Genomic DNA, 24,317 nt, shown 5'->3' on the forward strand with positions numbered 1-24,317 from the left:
CTCATTTGAGACTAGGACTACTTCCTGAAGCGCGAGACAGGAAGTTATCTGGTTTGTCTGTAGTCCCGTGGGGAAAGTACCGGCTTCCGCTTTGGTGACGGCTAGAGCAGGCGGTGGGTCGGCGGACTGGCTGTTTGGTCTCGCCGCAGCTAGGGGTCCGTTTCCATCGCAGCACCACGGCCCCCTCCTCCAGCCCAGACCCCGGCGATGCTGCCCGGGGGGCTCCTTCAGGCTCCTTGACGCCGCTCCAAGGGGCATCTACCTGGGCATCGCTTGGGCCTCCCGCCGGGGGACTGACTCCCGGCTTCAGCACTCAGGGCCACAATAAGAGGTGCCCTTATCAACCCGCGCCCTGCCCCCCTCCCTGAGCCATCGAGACCCTGGTCCAGAGCGACAGCCTAGGACCTGGGACTAGACGGATCCAAGACGCTAAGCCCTGGCCTCCTACAGACGGGGCTCTGCATCGTCTCTGATATGTCACCCACCATCTCCCACAAGGATAGCAGTCGGCAACGACGGCCAGGGACTTTTAACCACTCTCTAGATATGAAGAGCGGTCCTCTGCCGCCGGGCGCCTGGGATGATAATTATCCAGAGTTGGTTGACGGGGAAGGGGACCAAGAAGCTTTTTTGCGGGATATCGGCGCTAGTGACTTCTCAAAACCCCCACGGAGCTGCCGGGCGGAATTAAGCAGCATTTTGCTGTTACTCTTTCTTTACGTGCTTCAGGGCATTCCACTGGGCCTGGCGGGAAGCATCCCACTCATTTTACAGAGCAAAAACGTTAGCTATACAGATCAAGCTTTCTTCAGTTTTGTCTTTTGGCCCTTCAGTCTCAAATTGCTCTGGGCCCCGTTGGTTGATGCGGTTTACTTTAGGAACTTCGGTCGTCGCAAATCTTGGCTTGTCCCTACACAGTATATACTGGGACTCTTCATGATATATCTCTCCACTCAAGTGGACCATTTGCTCGGAAATACAGATGGCAGAACCCCCGATGTGGTTGCTCTCACTGTGACATTCTTTTTGTTTGAATTCCTGGCAGCTACTCAGGACATCGCTGTGGATGGTTGGGCGTTAACCATGTTATCCCGGGAAAACGTGGGTTATGCTTCTACTTGCAATTCAGTGGGCCAAACAGCCGGTTACTTTTTGGGCAATGTTTTGTTTTTGGCCCTTGAATCTGCCGACTTTTGTAACAAATATTTGCGGTTTCAACCTCAACCCAGAGGAATCGTTACTCTTTCAGGTAGTGTATTTAATTTATTATGCTGTTAGGTTTATTGTACGTTTATGAATCCTTTCGACAGTGTGTGTGGTGTTAGAAGGAACCATTATTTAATGTACTGGAAATCATTCTATGGGAGATAATCCGAGGTAAGTTTTCTGTTCTACTAAAATGAGTTTCAGCCAGAATGATTACATAGAGCAATCATAATTGATCAGTATTCTGAACTGAGCAGAGGAAGGCAACCCAGTAAACATTGTTGTGTCATAGCAAACAAAACTCTGAGTCTAGGGATACCTTGGCACTTGCCTAATAATACTCAGATGCACATTTTTTAGAAGACTGGCTAGTGTGAAGACATGAGCCCAGCCTTATTTCAGAATTTTCCTTTCGTCTTTTGTTAGACTGAGGTTTCTAGCTCCATGTTTTCTGGTACATTTCTACCCCTACCCTTATACCAAGAGCCCTCATGTAGCCTTCTGGTGAATAGAACAGGGTTAATTCATTTAAGCATTAATGAGCAGGCTAAGTGACAGGGTTCAAAGGGCCTCCTGTGATTAAAGCCAAGTCCCGCCCACAAGAAGAACTTGCCAGTCAGACTTGGCATTTGCTGTTGTTGAATTACAAGATTTCATGAAATGGGTAAGTAGAGTTCCAGAATGCACAAAACACCAGGTGAAAATGCACTGAAGCAGCAAAGTACAGAAAGATACAAGACAGTACATGCAGTGTTCAAAGTGCCTGAAGCAGTCATTGTGGGGCCTGATTTTGGACAATGATGCTGAAAGAAAGGTTGTGACCAAATTAAAGGTTGTTGACCAAATTCTTTAGTTGCTGTGAGTAAGAGTTTAAAGTTTATCCCGTAGGAAATTGGGTGTAAATTCTACAGATTTCCCCCTCTTTCAGCATGAGCACAATACAAGGCCGGTAAGGTTTTCTGTTTTTTTGTTTTGTTTTGTTTTTTAACTTTCCTAACAACTGAGAAACAGTAAATTACCAATATCAGGAATGACCAACACTGGGAATATAGTAGAATTCTTCATTCTGGTAGTGGTGATCAATTTAGGTGACTGTCTCTTGAAGTTTAAACAGCTAAACTTGCTCTCATTTTCCTAGTACTAGGGGATTCCCAATAGGGTAAATGTCAGGGCAAGGTGTGTGGTGAGGGAAGTTTAAGGGCTATATCATAATATTCAGGGAAGGGAGGAAGAGATTCCCAACTGTATTACTGAAATCGTATACAGCCCCTCCACACCCCTACACCCTATAAGTGATCCCCTTTCTACCTCCTCAAACTGCCAGTGAGCCACTACTACTGATGAAATAATAGTTATACTTTTCCTCAGTTGGTTTACGGCCAAAAATGGTTGAGAGATATTGCTGTGCACCTAGACAGATTTGTCTCTGAGTGTTCTGGGGTCCCACTCCTGCTATATGGATAATTCTCTGCTTACAAATACTTCATGAATGCATCGTTGCTTTTTTATGTGTCTTGCTTTTCCTTTTTTACTGGGACTGTTCATATCACCAAAAAGGGCTAATAGGATGATGTGTTACTTAACATAGGAAACTCTCAATAAATAAATCAAGATTGAAGAGACTATGGAAACTAAATTACTAAGTAAATTAGAGCTTTCTCACAAGTGTGATAAAAGAGTGATTAATAAAATATCATTCCAGAGAATACCATTAACTGTTCCCCTATGGGAAGATCAAAATTGAGCCACTGGATTTTTATTTACACTGATTTATTATTTTGAATAGCTGTTTGTTCTGGAATTTGAACTTTGTTCTCCAGGAAATTGTAAAAATAGTTTACTTTTTAATAAGTTAAGAGTTGAAGAGTCCTGCATTTTCATTCTCCTTTGTATGACTGTACATATCACATTTATAGGGTTTTTTTTGGAACTTAGTGTAACTAAGAGTAACCAGTGGCTTTGAGGAATTTAGAGAGCACAGAAAGAATCATGAAGGAAATACAGTTGCTTAGGTAATAAAAGAAGAGGTAAACACTGAGGCAGATGTTTACAAAATGAGGAAATTAAAAAGAGGCATAATTATTTTTTAAAATTCTGAAATACGTTGTTATTAGCACTTTGTTTTGAGTTACAGATACACAGAGATAGAATATATTGAGAAAGAACAGTTTTTGCAATCTAGAAAGCAGTAATCTAAATAGTAAATTTAGAACAGGAAGGAGAGGATGAAAACACAGTCCCTTAGAAAGAAAACCTTGATTATGCTGAGATTGGCTTTTTGGTACCTTCAGGGATACAGAACAGTCCTTAACTCAGAGGTAGCCTTTTTTTGCTCTTGCCCCCTTGGTTTTCAAGGATCTTTACTAGCAAAAAGAGATAACCTTTTAAGCTTCAAGCAATGTGAGAGTAACCCAGTAGGACACAGAGATTAGAACATAAAGTTTTATGCCTTGAAAAGATCATATATTTCAGTTCCTCATTCTTACTGATGAGGAAACTGATCAGGAAATTGTAACTGGCTAGTTAGAGGTAGAGATAGATATACCTACAGCTTAGGTTTCCTGACTCCTTATTTGGTGATTTTCCTCCATTTGGTAGGAAACTAGGAAAAACTTCAAAAAAAAAAAGCCTCAAAACCTGAATATAATATGTGCTGATTGGGCTTTTCTATAAGAGAAATCAGCACTCTGACTGCTGATGTCTAAAACACATCAACATGCTCCCAGAATGCCAGATGCCCAGAAGTGACAGACTAAGGGTTTCTTGTTGTTGTGTTGTTATTTTGATTTTAAAGTGACCCATGTCATTCATTTACTCAGCATTGAATGCCTGTTTGGTACTGGTCATGTGATAGATGTTACAATTTGATGAATAAAACCTGGACATTCTCTGCTTGCAAGGAATTTATAGTCTATAGTGCAGATTTGCAAACCAAAATGATGAGTTGGTGCAGGACTGTAGGTATTGGAGGGGACAGTGATGACCGGAAAAACTCATTCCCTTTTAAAGGCGGGTAGCTTCAACTCCAGTAAATTGTTCTCTTGTGGCAGTAGGATCCCAGGATTGCTAGATATTATGAGTATTCAGGAGAAGCTGGAAATTCCCTTTTTATTTCCTCATTTTAAAAACATTTGCTAGAATCATAAAATATGTCCTTAGGCTAGATCCAACCTGAGAACTGGTAGTCGAGGCCTGCTCCTCTAGAAGTAGTGGTAGGGACTTCCCTGGTGGTTCAGGGGTTAAGACTCAGTGCTTCCACTGCAGGAGCGCAGGTTCGATCCCTGGTCAGGGAACTAAGATCCCATATAACACGCATGGCATGGCCAAAAAACGGGGAAAAAAAATTAGAAACAGTGGTAACAATAATGAATAGAAGTGATTGGCATGAGAGCAGTATATTTGGGTTTTGAGACAGGGAGCAGGATAGTCTGATAGTGGAGAAAAGGGCCAAACATATTAGAGCTATGAATCTGTTTATCTCTAGATAGGCCTGCACATATAGGAGTAAATCAGAGAAAAATGAAATGATGCTTTGAAAAAACAGATGCTCTAAGTATGAAGGTAATCAAACTGATGATAATAATAGTAAAAACATTATTTTTAAGACATTTATGCTTTGAGAGAGAGAGTGCTGAATTCTGACCACTAGACCACCAGGGAGACTCATGATATTCATGCTTTCAATTAGGAAGAAAGCAGGACCATTAATTCTGACTTAGTGACAAATTTCTTTGTCTTGCTTTCTGAAGCAGTACTCATTAATATATTTTACGTGACTAGAAATGCTATTTAGAATTTGGGCAGAACTAACTGACCCATTTCTAGATCAGTTATTCTTATATAGACTGTAATACATTCTTTAGCATCTAAATCTAGGCTTGAAACATTCCCTTACATTCTCAAAAGATAAAACTATAGAGATAGAAAACAGATCAGTAGTTGCTAGGGGTTGTGGATGAGAAGGTTACTATAAATAAATAGTATGAAGGAGTTTTGGGGGTGTTGAAACTGTTCTGTAATGATTTGAATTTATGCATGTGTTAAAATTCATAGAACTGTACACCAAAAAATTGTTTTACTGTATAATTACTTAAGATTTCTAAAAATTTTTTAAAGGAATCCATTACCTTACAAGTTAATCCCTGGGTAAATATCATACACAGTATATGATATACAGTCCTTGAGTTTCACTCTATTTTTGCCTTGAGTGGAACAAATTCATAAATCTGGTGGATCTCACATCTCAGTATAGACAAAGGAAGAAGTGAACTTCTTTTCAAATGTTAGGGCCCTAGTAGTAAAGTGAGATAGCTGGGAATACTGGGGCTACTAGATTCAGGAGAGATTAAATATTAAAAACTGGAGACCATACCCCAGAAAGAAGGTTTAAAGCCTTTTTCCTTTTTAAAACAAAGCAAAGGAGAAATGGTACTGTATGCTTTCCTTGTCCAGTAAAGAACTGTAGAATAGGGCTTCCCTGGTGGCGCAGTGGTTGAGAGTCCGCCTGCCGATGCAGGGGACATGAGTTCGTGCCCCGGTCCGGGAGGATCCCACATGCCGTGGAGCGGCTGGGCCCGTGGGCCATGGCCGCTGAGCTTGCGCGTCCGGAGCCTGTGCTCCGCGGCGGGAGGGGCCACAACAGTAAGAGGCCCGCGTAACGCAAAAAAAAAAAAAATTAAAAAAAAAAGAACTGTAGAATAGCTTTTGTGGATGGGGTGCATAAAAGCCAATTTACAAAATACACTGTAAACCAAAAAAGTATTTGATTTTATTTGGTATATGTCTTACTCTGAATTTCACTTCTGACTTTATTGAAATTTATTTGGAGGCCAATTGAATTAGCCTTTACTATGTAAATTTATCAACAGAACAGTCAGAACCTCACTAATTACAAGCAGTCTCCTACTTTCATTTATAGTGTTCCTGAAAACTATAATTTAATTGGAGAAAGCAAAATAGACTTACCTAATACAAGATGTTTTCCTAGGAAATTAAAAATGAAATATAAGGACTTTACTGGTGGCACAGCAGTTAAGAATCCGCCAGCCAACGCAGGGACACGGGTTCAAGCCCTGGTCCGGGAAGATCCCACACGCCGCGGAGCAATTAAGCCCGTGCGCCACAACTACTGAGCCGCGCACCTAGAGTCCATGCTCTGAAACAAGAGAAGCCACCGCAATGAGAAGCCCGTGCGCCGCAACGAAGAGTAGCCCCCGCTCGCCGCAATTAGAGAAAGCCCTCACGCAGCAATGAAGATGCAACGCATCCAAAAATAAATAAATAAATTTTTTTTTAAAAAAATGAAAAATATAAAACCCTTGATTCCACCTGTTCTTTTAAATACAATTTTGGATAAATGTTGCATTTTATACATGTCCTTTTCATTCTTTTTATTATTTCATATTTTTTAATGTGGGTTTTTTATCTTACTATATATATATATCTTAGTATAGGAGGTCACAAATACATATTTTTGTTTTTAATTTTTATTGGGGTATAGTCGATTTACAATGTTGTGTTAGTTTTAGGTGTACAGCAAAGTGAATCTGTTATACATATACATATATCCACTCTTTTTTAGATTCTTTTCCCACATAGGCCATGACAGTATTGAGTAGAGTTCCCTGTGCTATACAGTAGGTTCTTATTAGTTATCTATTTTATATATAGAATTGTGTATGTGTCAATACAAGTATGTATTTTATATGTGAGTATGCATGCTGAAACATTTATTAAGGATGGGGTGCATATTCAAAAAGCAAGATGTTTGTTCCGTTACAGAATTTCTATTTCTTGGTTTGGTGTTATCTAAGAAAAATATTTTTAATTTAATTTCTTCCCTTTACTTTTATTTATTTATTTATTTATGGCTGCATTGGGTCTTCATTGCTGCATGTGGGGGCTACTCGTTGCGGTGTGCGGGCTTCTCATTGCGATGGCTTCTCTTGTTGCGGAGCACGGGCTCTAGGCACGCTGGCTTCAGCAGTCGTGGCATGTGGGCTCAGTAGTTGTGGCTCGCGGTCTCTAGAGCGCAGCTTTAGTAGTTGTGGTACACGGGCTTAGTTGCTCCGCGGCATGTGGGAATCTTCCCAGACCAGGGATTGAACCCATGTCCCCTGCATTGGCAGGCTGATTCTTAACCACTGTGCCACCAGAGAAGTCCCTTCCCTTTACTTTTGAACACATGATAGCTGAAGTCCAATCATCATCATTTAAGGCTCCAGAATACATGATTCAAAACACCTACAGATTTCTTTCTTTTTAGATATTTTATATTGTCTTGTATTTGAGACCTACATTTCTTATTCCTAGTACAGTCATAGAACTTTTGCATTCTTAAATTTCCCATTAGTTTTTAAAAACTTTATTTAAATAGTAATTATGGATTCACGGGAGGTTGCAGAGAAATGTTTAGAGAAGTCCATGCACCCTTCCCCTAGCATCCATTGTTAAAATCTTATTACATAACCATAGTACAATATCAAAACCAAGAAATTGACATTGGTACAATCCATAGAGCTTATTTAGATTTCACTAGTTATACATATATTCATTTATGTGTGCGCGTGTGTAGCTCTATGTAATTTTATCACATGTGTAGCTTTATATAACCTCCACCACTACTATCAAAATACTCAACTGTACCATCACCACAAAACTCTTGTGTTGCCTCTTTACAGCTATACCCATTTCCTCTTCTCCATCCCTAATCCCTGGCAGCCACTCATCTGTTTTCCATCTTTATAATTATGTTATTTCAGAGATGTTACATAAATGAAATCATGCAGTATGTATCCTTTGGAGGTTGGCTCTTTTCACTCTGAATAATTTCTTTGAGGTTCATCCAAGTTGTTGCATGGATCAGTGATTTGTTCAGTCTTATTGCTGAGAAATATTCCATTTGTTAGAAATACCACAGTATATTTTACCACTCATCCATTGAAGGCAATTTGAGTAGTTTCCAGTTTTTGGCTATTGCTATGTGAAAATAAGTCTTCATTTCTTTCAGATAAATGCCTAAGAGTACAAATGCTTGTTTACATTAAGTGCATTTTTACCTTTGAAAGCGACTGCCCAATTTTTTTCTGGAGTGGCTATGTCATTTTATCTTCCCACCAGCAATACGTGAGTGATCCAGTTTCTCTGCATCCTTGCCAGCATTTCATGTTACCATTATTTTTCATTTTAGCTATTCTGATGAACCCTGCCTCTTTGTGTGATAGTTTGGAATGCTCACTGTCAGCTGTTTTATAAAAGTCTGAATTCAGCTTTCAGCTTACAAAAAGTGATTTAGGGGTGTCAGGATGTAGGTTGTACAAAAGCTGAATGCAAGAACCTCCTATCATAGCATCAGAGTAGAGATAATGTCATACATGTTTAATTAAAATGGATTTTGTGCTTGGCTTGAACATATTTTAAAAAATGGAAAGAGTGATTCATTTCCATCTATTCAGTGATACAGGCCCCAGATTTAGCATGAGGTGGAAGCATTGAATCTATTGGCCTCTCAGCTTCAGTCTTGCATCCTGGGCTGAGTTTAAGTCTAGTGTTTTGGGACAACAGGGATCTTGCTAGTCAGACAGCTGCTTAATCTAGTGCTTGATTGAAGAAACCATTTCTTCTACCCCAGAGGAAAAGCTGGCGTTGTTGGAGTTAATGAAAAAGTATGTGATCTAAAGATGGCACCTTCCTAAGGGGTTAGGAAAACCAAACTCTTAGGAAGCTTTCAAAATTAGCTTTGTATTTAAGTTAATTTTTGCATTGCATGCTGTCTTTCAAAAATCTAATCCCCAAATAAGATATGACTATATTGTATTATAATCAAAACAGAATTTTCTGGGAGTGCTCCTCAGTATAGATATTTCAAGCAAATGTTTAAAAGGGAGAGATTTGTGACATAGCAGAAAATTCTGTTTCTTACTAAGACTTAGCTGGAGACCCAGGGCCAGATACATAGTATATCTATTTCAGTTTCTTCCATTGTGAAAGAGCAAGTGGACTGATGATAGGTGTCTAAATTCCCTTCATGCTCTAACTTGTGAAGTAGAGAAAGCTGTACTGAAAGCAAGATGAAAGGAAGGCCTGAGGGTTATTTAGAACAGAAACTGAAAGTTTGTTTTCCTGCGACTTCTGAAGGACTAAAGTTCATTTCCATAGTGTGAGAGTTAGAGAGAGAACCTGTCCTGAGCCAAGGATGGTTGTATCAGACAGTGCTTCTTAATTTTTCTACCTCTTCTGATGGTGGAAGAGAATGAACCTGTACCACAAAGGGTCTGGGGGCTTGGTCCAAAGCCTTGAAAGCTTGAAATTTTTTTGAAATCTTATGTTTTATCTTTAAAATTCATGGAAATTTTGCCTTCTCTATAATATATGTTTTTCATGAAAATGTTTCTTTCTAAGTTATTGAGTAAATGAACTGTTTAGGAAGGTGGACCATGTTTGATTTGCATACCCTATGGCATACCACCGTATGGGGAGATGGAGGTGGGGAGGGGGGAATACAAGTAACCAGTTCAAAGAAGTATTCTTAAGTGTCTGTGTTCCAGACTTCTTGATTGGAGCTACAATAAGCACCTTTTTTCTCAGGTGTATCTGTTTAGTAGGAAGACAGCCTACTTGCAGTAGGTGTTTCTGAGCATCTGGGTAGTATAATGAAGAACATTCTTGTTTTAGAGTCAGATCCGAGTTTGAATCCCACCTCTGGCACTTCCTGGTTTGTGATTCTCTTTCACTGAGTATAAAACAGGAATAATAATGCTTATCTTGGAGAGTGAGTTTGAAGGTTATTGCCCTGTCCTGTGTCTTGCTTTGGCATAATAGGAGCTCAGGTGCTGGCTATTATATCCTTTTTGATTACTGGTGCATTGTTACATGCTCTTAATTTTTGCACTCATTGGAGCATTAGGTAAGATCTAGTAGCCACTTCAGAATATTTAACTTGTCTTACAGGTCTTTGCACAAAATCGTGTTTAAGAAACTTGAACATCAGCTCTGACATCTTGATCATACATATATATGTCACAATGCTTTTGCAGATAAAATATATAAATCAGAATCAACCAGAATGTTAATAATGAAATATTTAGATTATTCTTGCTAATAATATCTTTTTAGTGGTTGGTATATCAGACTATGGTTGTTCTGTAGGATCCAAGCAGTATTAATAAACAATAGCCAATAGTCTAATAATAGTATTTATGGTAATGGCATTCATAAATCTTAATACATTTTCTGGCAGTGGTTAAGCCTCTCTTTCTGAGCCATTACTTCATTCTTCAGTCTCTGTGAGCAATGGAAAGCCTTTGAATGAGGGCTCTGAATGACCTATTGTCACTACTTTCTTCTTTCTTTCAGACTGTTATCTTACCCTCAAAGCACAAAGAAATTAGAAATAATCTTATCTGCAAACAATACTGAAACCTGTTTAACTTGTTCTTAATCTTTTTTCCCTTGGTACTGGTATCACGGAGTTTAAATTCAGATGAAGATTTTGTTCATTAAAATTGGGAGAATAGGGGCTTCCCTGGTGGCGCAGTGGCAGTGGTTGAGGGTCCGCCTGCCGATGCAGGGAACACGGATTCGTACCCCGGTCCGGGAGGATCCCACATGCTGCGGAGCGGCTGGGCCCGTGAGCCATGGCCGCTGAGCCTGCGCTTCCGGAGCCTGTGCTCCGCGACGGGAGAGGCCGCAGCAGTGAGAGGCCTGCGTACCGCAAAAAAAAAAAAAAAAAAAAGGGAGAATAGGGAATTCCCTGGCGGTCCAGTGTAGGACTCCGTGCTTCCACTGCAGGGGGCATGGGGTTTAATCCCTGGTCGGGGAGCTAAGATCCTGCAAGCCTTGTGGCGCAGCCAAAAAAAAAAAAAAAAAAAATGGGAGTGTATACTAAGCAAATTAAAAAATTTCTTTGCTGAAAGTAGTATATAACTGAAAACTTTTAATTTTCACTTAACGTTTTTTAAAAATTTATTATTCTTATTTATTTATTTTTGGCTTAGTAGTTGGGGCATGTGGGCTTAGTCGCTCCACAGCATGTGGGATCTTCCTGGACCAGGGCTCAAACCCATGTGCCCTGCGTTGGCAGGCGGAGTCTTAACCACTGCGCCATCAGGGAAGCCCCTTGTGCTGGTGCTGCCAGCATCATGACAGAGGATCATACTGAGTATCGCTAGCCTGGGAAAAGATCAAAATTCAAAGTACAGTTTCTACTGAATGCATATCGCTTTCACACCATCATAAAGTTGAAAAATCTCAAGTGAGACCTTCATAAGTCGGGGACCATCTGTACAAATTTCACATTATGGAGAAAAGAATTCACCTCAGAATACAAATTTCTGTATGTGTTTGAAGCAGTTTAGCTTCTTTAATTTGCAAAATTTGAATAGCAGAGCCTTGTTTTTGTTTAGGCTTGTGGAGACTACATAATTAGCCAATTCTAATAGATTCTTAATTCAACATTAATTTTAAAAAGTCTTTATATAGGCACTGTGAAATAATGGAAGGAGTATGAATCTCAAATTCAGAAGATTTAGGTTCAAGTTCTGCCTGTTAATAATTTGACCTTTGGCAAAGGTTTAAATATTCTGAGCTTTTCCTTGTCTCTGCATAGTATAATAATGCCTAGTTTGCCTGTCTCACGTGTTTACTACAAAAATCAAATGAAATAACTTATAAGAAAGGAACATTTAAATACTAAGGTGAATTTGGTCTATGCATGAGGGAAGTTGATCTAAATGAATGATGCTGTCTGCCTCCATCGTAAGTGAGAGTTAAGCTGTAGTGACCCAGCACAGCAGCCGAGCAAGACTGAATACAGAGGAAACCCTGACTCAAGAATGGTAGACCTTTTTCTGGAAAAAGGTGACTAGGCTTCATGAACAGTCAGTTATGCTGCATGAGCAATAAAATAAAAAGCAAACATATGTAAAACTGAATATGATTTTAGAATGTTAGAGCTAGAAAACATCTGGGATTTTCTAGGGAACTCCTCTTATTTTACAGATGAAGAAACTGAGGGTTATCCACTAAGTTTTGTGTTTTTTTAAAATAAATTTTATTAGAATAATGAAAAATAATACATGCGGATAACCATAGGATACACACATAGGAATTTAAAGGTAAATTTTATACTTTTCAATATGAAACAAAGTACATATCTCATGGAGATATATTTCTAGAGATGCCATGAAACAATAGAGTAATAATCTTGAAAATGAAAAGTATCGGAACATAATATAGGAATTACTAAATAATAAAAAGGTTCAACTCCATTACATGTAGCATAAAATACAGGTATTGGAGAAAGTTTTATAGAGACAAAATAAGATGCATTTCTTAGGGTGGTTAAGGAGACACAAGTTTTTGAAATCAGTTGTATGAGGCACTGACTTAAAACGTAATATCAGGCAATGTAACCTCTCAGCCTGTTTCTTCATCTGAATATTGGGGCTAGTAATAACTTCCCCTGTTGTACTATTGTAGTAAAGGAAATGATATGTGTAAGATGCTTAGCACATTTATGGCACATGGTATGCACTCAAGAAATGGTGCCTCTATTATTACTATTATTTTTAGCTGTTATGCAGAATCTTCCAGGACATTATTCACTCCCTCCGCTTAATTTGTTTGCAATATGGGCTAACGGCCCAGGCATCTTTCACTGAAACAACCCAAATAGTACTCTTCATGTGTCTTTTTTGTGCATCTACAAGTATGAGAAAATTACTTATGTATCATAGTATTGAAAGAGAAGGTTATTCTTAAACAGATTAAAAACAAAGTTTAAAAACAAAAGGCAGAAAGTCTAATGTAAATGATCATCTGTTTGTTGTTTAAGTTGTCAAAATTTAATAAAGAACTGAAATGGTTTAAGTGCTTAAGAAGTATGACTCAAGATGGATCTTATGGGATATGAAAATCATCTCCTGCCCTTAAGCAGTTTCCTTGAATAAAATGGCACAGCAGGTGTCACAGTTTGGTAACTTTTATTTCATTCAACCCACTAAACCCTTTCCTTGTTAAGTATCACTGTCTATGTAATGTATGTTTAACAGAGACAGGACTGTCTTATTCATCTGCTGTGCCTCATCTGGTGCCTTGAACATGACAAGCCCTATGTGTTCATTTTTTTTTTTAACAGATTTTAGTTGAGGAAAAGTTGTGTACAGAATTATTTAGTATCAATGAAGACATGTTATTTCAAAGGTTAATTATAGATTTAAAACATTTTTAATTTCAGACTTCCTTTTCTTCTGGGGAACTGTATTTTTGATAACAACAACTTTAGTTGCCCTTCTGAAAAAAGAAAACAAAGAAGTATCAGTAGGAAAAGAAGAAACCCAAGGGATCACAGATACTTACAAGCTGCTTTTTGCAATTATAAAAATGCCTGCAGTTCTGACATTTTGCCTTCTGATTCTAACTGCAAAGGTAAGAGATTTATAAAGCAAATTCCCCATTCTGTTACAATTAACAATATCATGGAATACTTCTGTTGCCTTTTCATAAGTCCCTTTCCAGTAATATTAGAATTTAACAATAAAAACTAATATACTTTGTTTACTAAATGTGTTTTAAAAGGTGTGATGATATCAAATCAAACATAACTTCAAAGTAAGCTAAATGTCTTAAGATCTTGAAAAAAATTATGCCAATTTGAAGTACTTCTAATAAATGTGAGTTTTTAAATGAATGATATTAATGCTTGGAATGGAAATGAATACCTTAAAAAAATAATAGCTCTCTACTGTTAGAATGAGTATATACCTAATGTCAAAGGTATTAAAATTATTTACTTAGAATATAATTTACAAAGATATGGAAATGTATGATTATTAGAAGTCCATTTAAAAATCAGTTGGATTATTTTAAAATGTTAGAAGGAAATATACTATCAAATAAAGGGGGGTTTTGGTGACTTTTTAAGAATTCTGTATGTTTTCTGTATTAAGATGTCTTAATTTTATAGTTCTAAAACATTTTAAAGAGATTATGTTAGAAGAAAGGTAAGTATATTTTGTTATAGTGAACTATTGCTAGTATTGGAATTAATATCCTAAAATATAAAATCAGTTATAGGATTTTCATATTATATTTAAACCTATCAACATAAACACTTTCACAGCTATCTTTTGATAACCCTAAAGTAAAAATTACAGCCTCATTGTTTTGAAGTACTGAGTTTTTCCTCCTCTCTAAGGATAAGGAGGGTTACATTTTTAGGAAATGTTAGGAAGGTTTAAACTTAAGTTTCAACTTTAGAAATGCTAAAAGTTTCAAGGAAGATAATAGTATTATCTAATTATATCATTTAGACATAACCATTGGTAACATTTTTGGTATATTTCCCTCCAGCCTCCTTTTTTCCCCTATGTATGTATGTGTGTGCATGCACATGTGTGTACATAAACTTGACATATATAATTAATACATTAATTATAATTAAGAATTAATATTTATATATACACACAAATACTTTAAAAGTGGAATTGGATCATACTGTGTATAATTTTTTATTTTGTTATTGTCTTATTCCATATTCCTGTATCATTAAATAATATTTTATAATATACTTTTTAATAGCTATAAATTGTCACAGTATATAAATTTGCCATAATGTACTCATTTTTCTATTGTTGTGTATTTAATTTGCCATGCATTTTAATTATAAAAATGTACTAGTGAATATTTTTGTGTGTAACTCTTTGGTGTTCTGAATATTTCCTTCCAATAGATTCTTAAGTGAGGAATTAATGGATCAGTGAATATGATTGTTAAATTGCTTTTTAAAAGATTTTAATAATAAATTATACTGTCACCAGCAATGTATAAGGAGTTGCTTCAAATACAGAGTCTAGAATCCCATGTTCCCCCTGTAGAGTAAACCTCACAAAAAGTAACATCTCTCCTAACTTTTAACACCATAGATTAGTTTTCCCTGCTTTTGAGTTTTATATAAATGGAATATCCAGTATGTATTCTTATGTCTAGCTGTTGTGCTCTTTCACTCAACATCATATTTGTATAATTTATCCATATTGTTATTTATAGCAATAGTTTGTTCATCTCATTGCTTATAATATTCCATTGTATGAATATGCCACAATTTATCCATTCTATCAACAAATGTTTAGGTTATTTCTACTTTTGGACTATTATTAATAGTGCTTCTATGAAATTTCATGTAAATTACTTTTGGGGAACATAGGTGAACATTTCTGATGGGTAAATACCTGGGAGTAGAATTGCTGGTCATTAAGAAAAGCATAGTATATACTGCCAAACAGTTTTCCAAAGTCATTGTTCCAATTTTCTCTACCACCAGCACTGTAAGGGAGTTCTAATCACTACGCAGCCTTGAAACCACATGTATTGTCTTTTCAATTTTAACCTTTCTGGTGGGTGTGTAGTGGCATCTCATTATAGTTATAATTTGCATTTCCCTGATGACTAAAGAAGTTGAGCATCTTCTCGTATGATTATTGGCCATTTGAATATCCAGAGTTACCCTTCTCTTTAAATTTGTAGAAGTTTTATTTTTTATATATCCTGGATATGAGTTTTTTTATTAGATATGCGTATTACAAATATCTCCTGTACCACTTTTAAGACAGAGTAAATGTTGAAGTCGGTTTGTATATCTAATGTTTACAAAGAGAATGTGTTAAGTATAAGTGAAATTCTTTTCTGGACTTAAATGAAATATCTCTGACCTTTAATTTTTTATGTGAAATTTGCTTTTTGGCTCCATTCCGAGAAGTTAAAGTATTTTAAAGTATTTAAAGTAATATTTATCATTAAAAACATTTTTTTTATTTGTATATTTTCACACTTACTGAAAATTTACTTGTATAGTTGAAAGAATGTCCATATATGTTTATCTAAATTCTGTGATTTTTAACATTTAGCTCCACTTTCTTTATTCTGTAAATTGTGCTATTTTACATATTTCTTATGAAGTATTTGAGAGTAGTTTGTACATATCGTGTCCCTTTATCCGTAAATACCTTAAGTATGTATCTCCTAAAAACAAGTACTTTCTCTTACAAAGCCACAACTTAATAAAAAATTAGGAAATTTCAATTGATATAGTACTATTTTCTAATCACAGTGCATATCCAGATTTCACCAGTTGTCCCCAGAGCAGCCTTTATAACTTTATTTGTTCCTGGTCAGGGATCCAGTTCAGGATCACACATTGCATTTAGTTAGTATGAGCCTTTCTTTGTCCTTCACGACCTGGACACTTTTTAAAAAAAAATTTATTATTTTATTTTATTGGCATATAGTTGATTTACAATGTTTTGTTTCAGGTGTACAGCAGAGTGATTCAGTTATACATATACAATATATTTATTCTTTTTTAGATTCTTTTCTCATATAGGTTATCACAGAATATTGAGTAGAGTTCCCTGTGCTATATAATAGGTCCTTGTTGGTTATCTACCTTATACATAGTAGTATGTGGTGACCTGGACACTTTTAAAGAAGACAGACCAGTTATTCTGTAGAATGGCCTTCCATTTATGTTTGTCTAATGTTTCTTCATGTTTAGGTTCATGCTGTGTATTTATGTCAGAAATATCATAGAAATAATACTGTGACATCTTCAGGGAATTATATCAGGAGCCATATCATGTCCCTTTATCCATTAAATATTGTTGTTAACCTTGATTACCTTGTTAATCCATTGCAAAGTTACTATTTTTCCTTTTGTAATTAAAAACTAATTTGTGGGGAAATACTTTGAGACTATCTAAATATCTTATTTCACCTCAAACTTTTTTTTTTTTTTTTTTGCGATACGCGGGCCTCTCACTGTTGTGGCCTCTCCCGTTGCGGAGCACAGGCTCCGGACGCGCAGGCTCAGCGGCCATGGCTCACGGGCCCAGCTGCTCCGCGGCATGTGGGATCTTCCCGGACCGGGGCACGAACCCATGTCCCCTGCATCGGCAGGCGGACTCTCAACCACTGCGCCACCAGGGAAGCCCTCACCTCAAACTTTTACCCACTACTTTTAGCATTCTTATTTGTTTTTGTTGTTTTTAAGAATTAATTTAACTATACCTTTTCTTACCCCTCATTTAACTCAACCTCTTAGATATAATGTTTTCTCAGAATTATTTTTGAAAAGCTAGATGACTTTTTGGAAATTTTGTTGTCAGTCAGAAATCATCAAAAATATGTATGGTTTGTGGCAATGATGCTTCATTTTAACCAGATTTATTTGGAGTCAAAGGCTTTTCTTTTAAACTTAAAATATACAAATCAGTAGGTTTGGACTTGGACTCTGTTTATTGTAAGATATAGAACTTTTTGAAATGGAAATTTAGTTGTAATTAAAATTACAGTTCCTAAGAGTGCTGAATTTTCACTTGTTTTTACTTCATATTGTTAGTAGACCATAAGGGCAAAGTGTACCTCCATAACTTGATTGCTATACCAGATATAATAATATGATACTTACTTGTAACTGGCATGGGTCAATAATGAGACTGAGGTTCTTAAATTACTTACATATGCTTGGAGGAAAATATTTCATAAGTCACAAATTAAAATATTTTTTTGTTTTTATATTGCAGATTGGTTTTTCAGCAGCAGATGCAGTAACAGGACTGAAATTGGTAGAAGAGGGAGTACCCAAAGAACATTTAGCCTTATTGGCAGTTCCAATGGTTCCTTTGCAAATAATATTGCCTCTGATTATCAGCAAATATACTGCAGGTCCCCAGCCACTAAACATATTTTACAAAGCCATGCCCTACAGGTAAAAATGAAATGAAACCTTACTAAATAAGAGAGGTTAAATAAGGAGCGGTTATCAGTATCACTAATATCTGTGTATAGAGTGTATATGGGAAAAGGCTTGAAAAACATCTTTAACTTCAGTATCATTTATATGCACTTTTATCTCTTTTTAACTTCCTAACAGGTTTTAGATACAGGCTTCTTTCATATGGTAGGCACACAGATTTCTGTTTTTGTTATTGTTTTTTAACCTAAAATGGAGGTCAGCTCCACCTTTCTTTCTTTTTCTATAGATTATTGCTTGGATTAGAATATGCTCTACTGGTCTGGTGGACTCCTAAAGTAGAACATCAAGGGGGATTCCCTATATATTACTATATGATAGTGCTGCTCAGTTATGCGTTACATCAGGTAAGCTTGCCATAGTTTTTCCCAGGAAGTAAACTGTCCTATGTAAAATAAAGAAGAAGTTCTTCTACAATTGCCTTAAAATGATGATAATAAATTTTAAGATTTAAGCACGAATCTGTTTCTGAAGAAATTACTTGACAGTGAACTTTAAACTTTGTGGATTTTATTTTTTATATTTTTATTTTTTGGATTTTATTTTAATGAGTTTTATTCATAGAAAGATAGTTGCTTCTTCATTCACTTCATTTTTTTTTCTTTTGTTCATTCAACAAATATTTGTTACATTTCAGAATTTATCCCAAAGTTAATTAAGAATTCTACCCTTGCTAAGTATCCCTCAGTTCATCCCTAGATTAGGGATTCTTTCCTTCTTCTAGTCCCGGTATTTTCTTTTTTCTGAAAGTATTGAGAAATAATGACAGCTTCTAGATTATACGTCCCAGGTTTTTGGTTTAGATTCTGTATTAAATTTTTCTTTCTTTCTTTTCCTTTCTTTCTTCCTTTCTTTCTTCCTTTCTTTCTTTCTTCCTTCCTTCCTTCCTTTCTTTCTTTCTCTCTCTTTCTTTCTTTCTTCCTTTTTCTTTCTTTCTTTTTCTTTCTTCCTTTCTTTCCTCCTTCCTTCCTTTCTTTTTCTTTCTCTCTCTCTCTTTCTTTCTTTCTTTCTTTCTTCCTTTCTTTCTTTCTCTTTCTCTCTTTCTTTCCTTCCTTTCCTTTCCTTTCTTTCTTCCCTCCCTGACCTGGGATTGAACCCAGGCCCTTGGCAGGAAAGCATGGAGTCTTAACCACTGGACCACCAGGGAATTCCCTGTATTAAAAATTATGACTTATTCTTTGTGGTTTTGGAAGCTGGGTGTTAATATGCTTTTTTTTCTTTATTAAATGTTTGTAATCCCCAAAAGAACTGATCTCCACTTTTCCATAGTCTCACCCAAGCTGCTGTTGTAGAATGGGTTTTTCTTTCCCTGGGAATAAATGGTTCAAATAAATGGCAGATGCCCAGTAGTAACCTTTGGGACTCAGTTGCAGTTATTGCTAATGTGTGTTTCAGATTCACTTTGGACCTATAGTACCTAGTTTAAACTCTTTGAAAATTATATTTACCAACTCCTCACTGTTTTTAACTGAAACCTAAAAATATGACTACCAGTTAACCTCAGTAATTTTTTGCATACATTTATATCATTTAGGAGAATTCCGTAGTGGATCATGTCTGACTAGCTGTATGTAAAAACACTGAGGCTAAGGTGTCAAATATAATTTTTTTTCTGTTTTGCACATAGTTAATGCTAGGTGCCAAATTGAAGGTAAGAGAAGTAGTTTAGCTTAGTAATGCTTCACTTCTTGAGTAAGTAAAGAAAAATATGATGTAGTTGTCCAAAAATCATTTGTTTGGCTTTGGATTTCATTAGAGAATTTTCCAAAGTGTAGTCATCGAAACTCAGAAAACCAGATGCTTTGTGGTAAAAATATTACAAGGCCAAGTAAATTTGAGAAATGATACATGACATAACCCCTCTTTATGTAGCATCTTAATCATTCCTTCAGCAAATATTAAGTGAATACACCTATTCCATGCCAGGAACCATTGTAAGTACTAAAATAAAACAGTGAATAAATCATGCCAGAATCCCTGCCCTTAAGTTTATATTCTAAAGGCTTTCAGGAGGCCTACAGTCTAATTTTGTGTAACTTAGTGTTTCTCAGTCTTATTTGACTTTGGAACTCCTTTTTCTATGAACATCCCATGGAACAGTATTCAAAGGAATTCTATTTTAGAAACATGGGTTCTTTTCATGTTCCTAAATGAAGGGTTAATTCTTGCCTCTCAAGGAGATTTTTCTCTTTAGTTTGTCACATAAATTTTGAATTATATATAAGAAAATTATATACATATAATTATATATTCATATTCCCTTTGAATATTTGAGTGCTTATATGTATGATACATATATACTATACACACATATGATATATTTAGGTATAGTGTAAATATAGTGTTTTGCTTATTACTATATGGGTCTTTCAATACTACCTCATCTGTCATTCTCAGTTGAGCCTTCCTTGACTACTTGTGATAAAATTAATCTCCCGTATATTTAGGCTCTGATAGCACAATGTGTGTACTTCTTTTTTCAATACTTACCACATTTCATCATAATTATTTATTCCCTATTTTCCCAGCTTAGAATAAATTCTTCAAGGGCACAGAGGGACTGTGTCTTGTTCATCTTTGTATTGCCATGACCAGACATTAAAGCCTGGCTTGTAGTAGGTGCTCAATAAATGTTTGTTGATTGAGTTTAATAAGAGTCATGAAAATTAATTTTCTGGTTTATGCTTTCAATGTTCTTAATTTAGACCATAGCTTTTTAAAGTCTAATTGTACTGAAGATGTTTTACATTTTCCCTGTAGGTTACATTGTATAGCATGTATGTTTCCATAATGGCTTTCAATGCGAAGGTTAGTGATCCACTTATTGGCGGAACGTATATGACCCTTTTAAATACTGTGTCTAACCTGGGAGGAAACTGGCCTTCTACGGTAGCTCTTTGGCTGGTAGATCCCCTCACAGTGAAAGAGTGTGTAGGAGCATCAAACCAGAATTGCCGAACACATGATGCTGTTGAGGTAAGTATGTTGCAATTTTAGATAATGTTAAGGTAATATTAAGATATTAATTTCCTCGTTTTTGCCTCTAGAAGTACTACATCTTTTTAAAATCGTATCTGCCCATAGTTTCTAATAGCTTTTTCTTTCCCATTATAACTGAGGGTATAAACACACTCACATCAGTAAGTGAAGCTCACTTGAAGTTGCTTCTCAGCAAGGGAGGAGCAGTCTCTCTCTCCTTCACCTTGTGTACCATTGTCCTTATACACTAGGCATTTAATAAATGCATGATTAATAGCTAAGGTATATAATGATATAAGAAGGAGAGTTCCATTGGCTATTCATTTAACAAATGGTGGTAAAACTGAATGGTTAGTAGTTTGTTGATAAATTATTTCAAAGTAACAATAACCCACTTCTAGAGTAAATTCCTTGGAAATTTCCTCACATTTCCAAATATGAAAAGCTGTATCTTGAAAATGAATATTGTTTACAGCAAGAGCTGAAAATTCTTTTTAATACTGTTAGTAGCATTAGAGAGATTAAGATGCATTAACTTGTTTTGTCACTTGGAGTGAATGAAATGTTTTAACAAAAGTATATTTTGATTAATCCTTTAAATAACAAAGTAGAAACGTAATTGCTGAATACTTCCATTTTGAAATTGTGGAGTATTTATTGATATTATAATTTTATTTTTACAGCTTTGCAAAAAACTCGGTGGCTCATGTGTTACAGCACTGGATGGTTATTATGTGGAGTCCATTATTTGTGTTTTTATTGGATTTGGTTGGTGGTTCTGTCTTGGTCCAAAACTTAAAAAGTTACAGGATGAAGGACCATCTTCATGGAAGTGCAAAAGAAGCAAGTAATGCATTCACTACTGGACATTCTAGAAAGGTAACTCTAGTTTAGTTTTAACTCAGAGAGTTATGATAATCAGTGTACAGGAGTATAAAATATTATTTTAAACAGGAAATTATTAATATAAAAGTCAAATGGTTAAAAATATAGAGACCTCTCTGTATATTTAAATATACTTTTCCTTGCCTTGTCAATGTATTTAAAGTTTACTTAAGGTCAGGAAATTGGTACTAAAACAACTTTTCTGATCTTGTTATTTGATTTATGTCTTTTTTAATTTACTGACCAAAGCATGTTTTAAGCTGCAATGCAGTAGTCATGGGTGGTAACCATGCAGTCAAGTATTGTTATCAGTACCTATCATTGAGCTATATTAAAATGTTTGGTAAAATATATTAAATGGAACAGAGCTTGATATTCAGGTACTAACTACAACTAGTTTGGCCTTGTTGGCAGTTAAATCTTATTTTGAATTGTAAATTGGTTAAATTTGTTGTGGAATTCGTTGAGAAGAGAATATAAACTACTGAAAAACCATTTTAGTTTTAATTTTTCTGACCATAACCACATTGTGCTAATGAATCTGTGTTAAAAAGACTATTTTAAATGTATTTCCTGCTTTTGTAAGCATTAAAGACTTATAGGAAGATTATTCAAACTATTTTTTATAAAATGAAAGCTATGACTTTTATTGGTTCCCCTCCCCCTTCCCCCTTTTGGAAGATATTTGGATTACTTGTTAATTTTACCGTAAAGCTTACATATGGTTTTTTGTCATAAGTGCTTCATGGCACATGGACAGCTCACAAGTGGTTCAAATTTAATGTTGTATGTATGTTCATGGCAAAGTTTTGAAAATAAAAATTAAACGTTTTTCTTCAAGTAGTCTTCTTTTTATTATTGAGAGAAAAATAGTAAAACTTACTGATTAAGAAAAATTTAAATGAATAATAGTGTAATTTTAGAAACTGTTTTGAAGAGAGAGACAAAGACATTTTGTGCCTTTGACAAATAATGTGTTGGAAAAAGATTTCTTAATTAAGCACTGTACTAATGAGAAAAGCTCTCACAATTATACCGAATCAGGTACTATGTTTCCTCTTATTAAAACACATCCTTCTGTTTGTAAACTATAGTTTCTAGTGGGGAATTGCTATCCCAGGAGAATTAAGCTTTTGAGTACTTTAGCAATTTCCAACATGTTATGTGTACCTGGTAATAAGGTTCTTTGCATATTTTGTGTTGTATGGTACTCAGACTCTTTAGAGATTACATAAAGCCTTCAAAAGTTAGAGAAAAAGAGATATTAAGTTGACTCTTATTTATTTTTTTTTAACATCTTTATTGGAGTATAATTGCTTTACAATGGTGTATTAGTTTCTGCTTTATAACAAAAGTGAATCAGTTATACATATGTCCCCATATCAGTTGACTCTTACTTAATAATTATTATCTTTGTGGGAAAATACATACTAATGTTTGATTTTGTTAATTTTATAACATAGGTTGAATTTTAGAGTGGGGTTTTTATAAGTAATGGAAGATAAAATGGGTAGGAAAAAATGGCACTCAGCATCTGAAGAAAGATAGAGGCAGTGGCTTCTAGAACTCATGCATTGCCATTGGAAAGCCTGTGTTGGGCATCACTGTCAGATCCTGAAGAATCACCTGGAAAATCGTCCTAGAGACATCCCAAACCATAGACTACAGTACTTTGTAACGTGTGTTGTCCTTTGTCATGTATTATAATCAAAATGTCTACATGAATAAAGAAAACCTACTAACTCTCATATGTGAAATGTATTTTAATTTTGTTTTTTTTTTTTTTTTTTTTGCGGTACGCGAGCCTCTCACCGCTGCGGCCTCTCCCGTTGCGGAGCCCAGGCTCCGGACGCGCAGGCTCAGCGGCCATGGCTCACGGGCCCAGCCGCTCCGCGGCACGTGGGACCTTCCCGGACCGGGGCACGAACCCGTCTACCCCTGTATCGGCAGGCGGACTCTCAACCACTGCGCCAGCAGGGCAGCCCTGTATTTTGATTTTTAACTTTTGTATTAAGAAGCTCACATTGCCATAATTACCTTTATCTTTTCCCCATATTATTACAAATTATACATACTTTCAAACGTACTTTAAGTTTATAAATCATTGATGACTTGAAGTTTTAAAATGTATTTTAAGCCTTAATGGTAAGGTGAAAGCCATTCCATTAATTACACTTGCTCTAGAAATTAACACTTGCTTTGAATTGTAGTCATTTGGTTATTTGGATACATGCTTGTAAGGTTTGCCAAAAAAATGACTTGTTAATATCAATGTTGCATACACTGATCACTGATGGCATCTTATAAATGATCTACCTGAATGTGAGGATCTGTTTGTTGTAAATCTGCTAGAAAACACTGCCTATTTTTGTGTGTGTTTTTCCTTACTAACAGATCCTGATAAACTCTACCCTCAAGTATGAACATTAACTCCTCCAGT

The 24,317-nt window shown here is 36.0% G+C and overlaps 1 protein-coding gene across 3 annotated transcripts; it reads left to right on the forward strand.

The window, feature by feature from the left end:
* Positions 1 to 101: 101 nt before the first annotated feature.
* SLC33A1 (solute carrier family 33 member 1) lies at positions 102 to 23,849 on the forward strand. Of its 3 annotated transcripts, XM_082840273.1 has the most exons (6): positions 102 to 1,249; positions 13,442 to 13,632; positions 17,784 to 17,968; positions 18,243 to 18,360; positions 20,774 to 20,989; positions 21,676 to 23,845. In XM_082840273.1, the coding sequence occupies exons 1-6, from the start codon at positions 475 to 477 to the stop codon at positions 21,841 to 21,843; spliced, it is 1,653 nt and encodes a 550-aa protein (XP_082696399.1). In that variant the 5' UTR covers positions 102 to 474; the 3' UTR covers positions 21,844 to 23,845. The 3 variants fall into 3 exon arrangements, with proteins under 3 accessions (XP_082696399.1, XP_082696400.1, XP_082696401.1); XM_082840275.1 differs by lacking the exon at positions 13,442 to 13,632 and having other exon boundaries at positions 1,011 to 1,249; positions 21,676 to 23,849; XM_082840274.1 differs by lacking the exons at positions 13,442 to 13,632; positions 18,243 to 18,360 and having other exon boundaries at positions 21,676 to 23,849.
* Positions 23,850 to 24,317: the final 468 nt, after the last annotated feature.

The sequence above is a fragment of the Leucopleurus acutus genome, assembly GCF_964270905.1.
Source record: "Leucopleurus acutus genome assembly, chromosome: 5".
In the NCBI taxonomy this organism is placed as follows: Eukaryota; Metazoa; Chordata; class Mammalia; order Artiodactyla; family Delphinidae; genus Leucopleurus; species Leucopleurus acutus.

Coding starts and splice junctions, on each gene's coding strand:
- SLC33A1 (XM_082840273.1), top strand. CDS start 475: ATGTCACCCACCATCTCCCACAAGGATAGCAGTCGGCAACGACGGCCA. Junction 13,633..17,783: donor TTCTGATTCTAACTGCAAAG/GTAAGAGATTTA, acceptor TTTATATTGCAG/ATTGGTTTTTCAGCAGCAGA. Junction 20,990..21,675: donor GAACACATGATGCTGTTGAG/GTAAGTATGTTG, acceptor TTATTTTTACAG/CTTTGCAAAAAACTCGGTGG.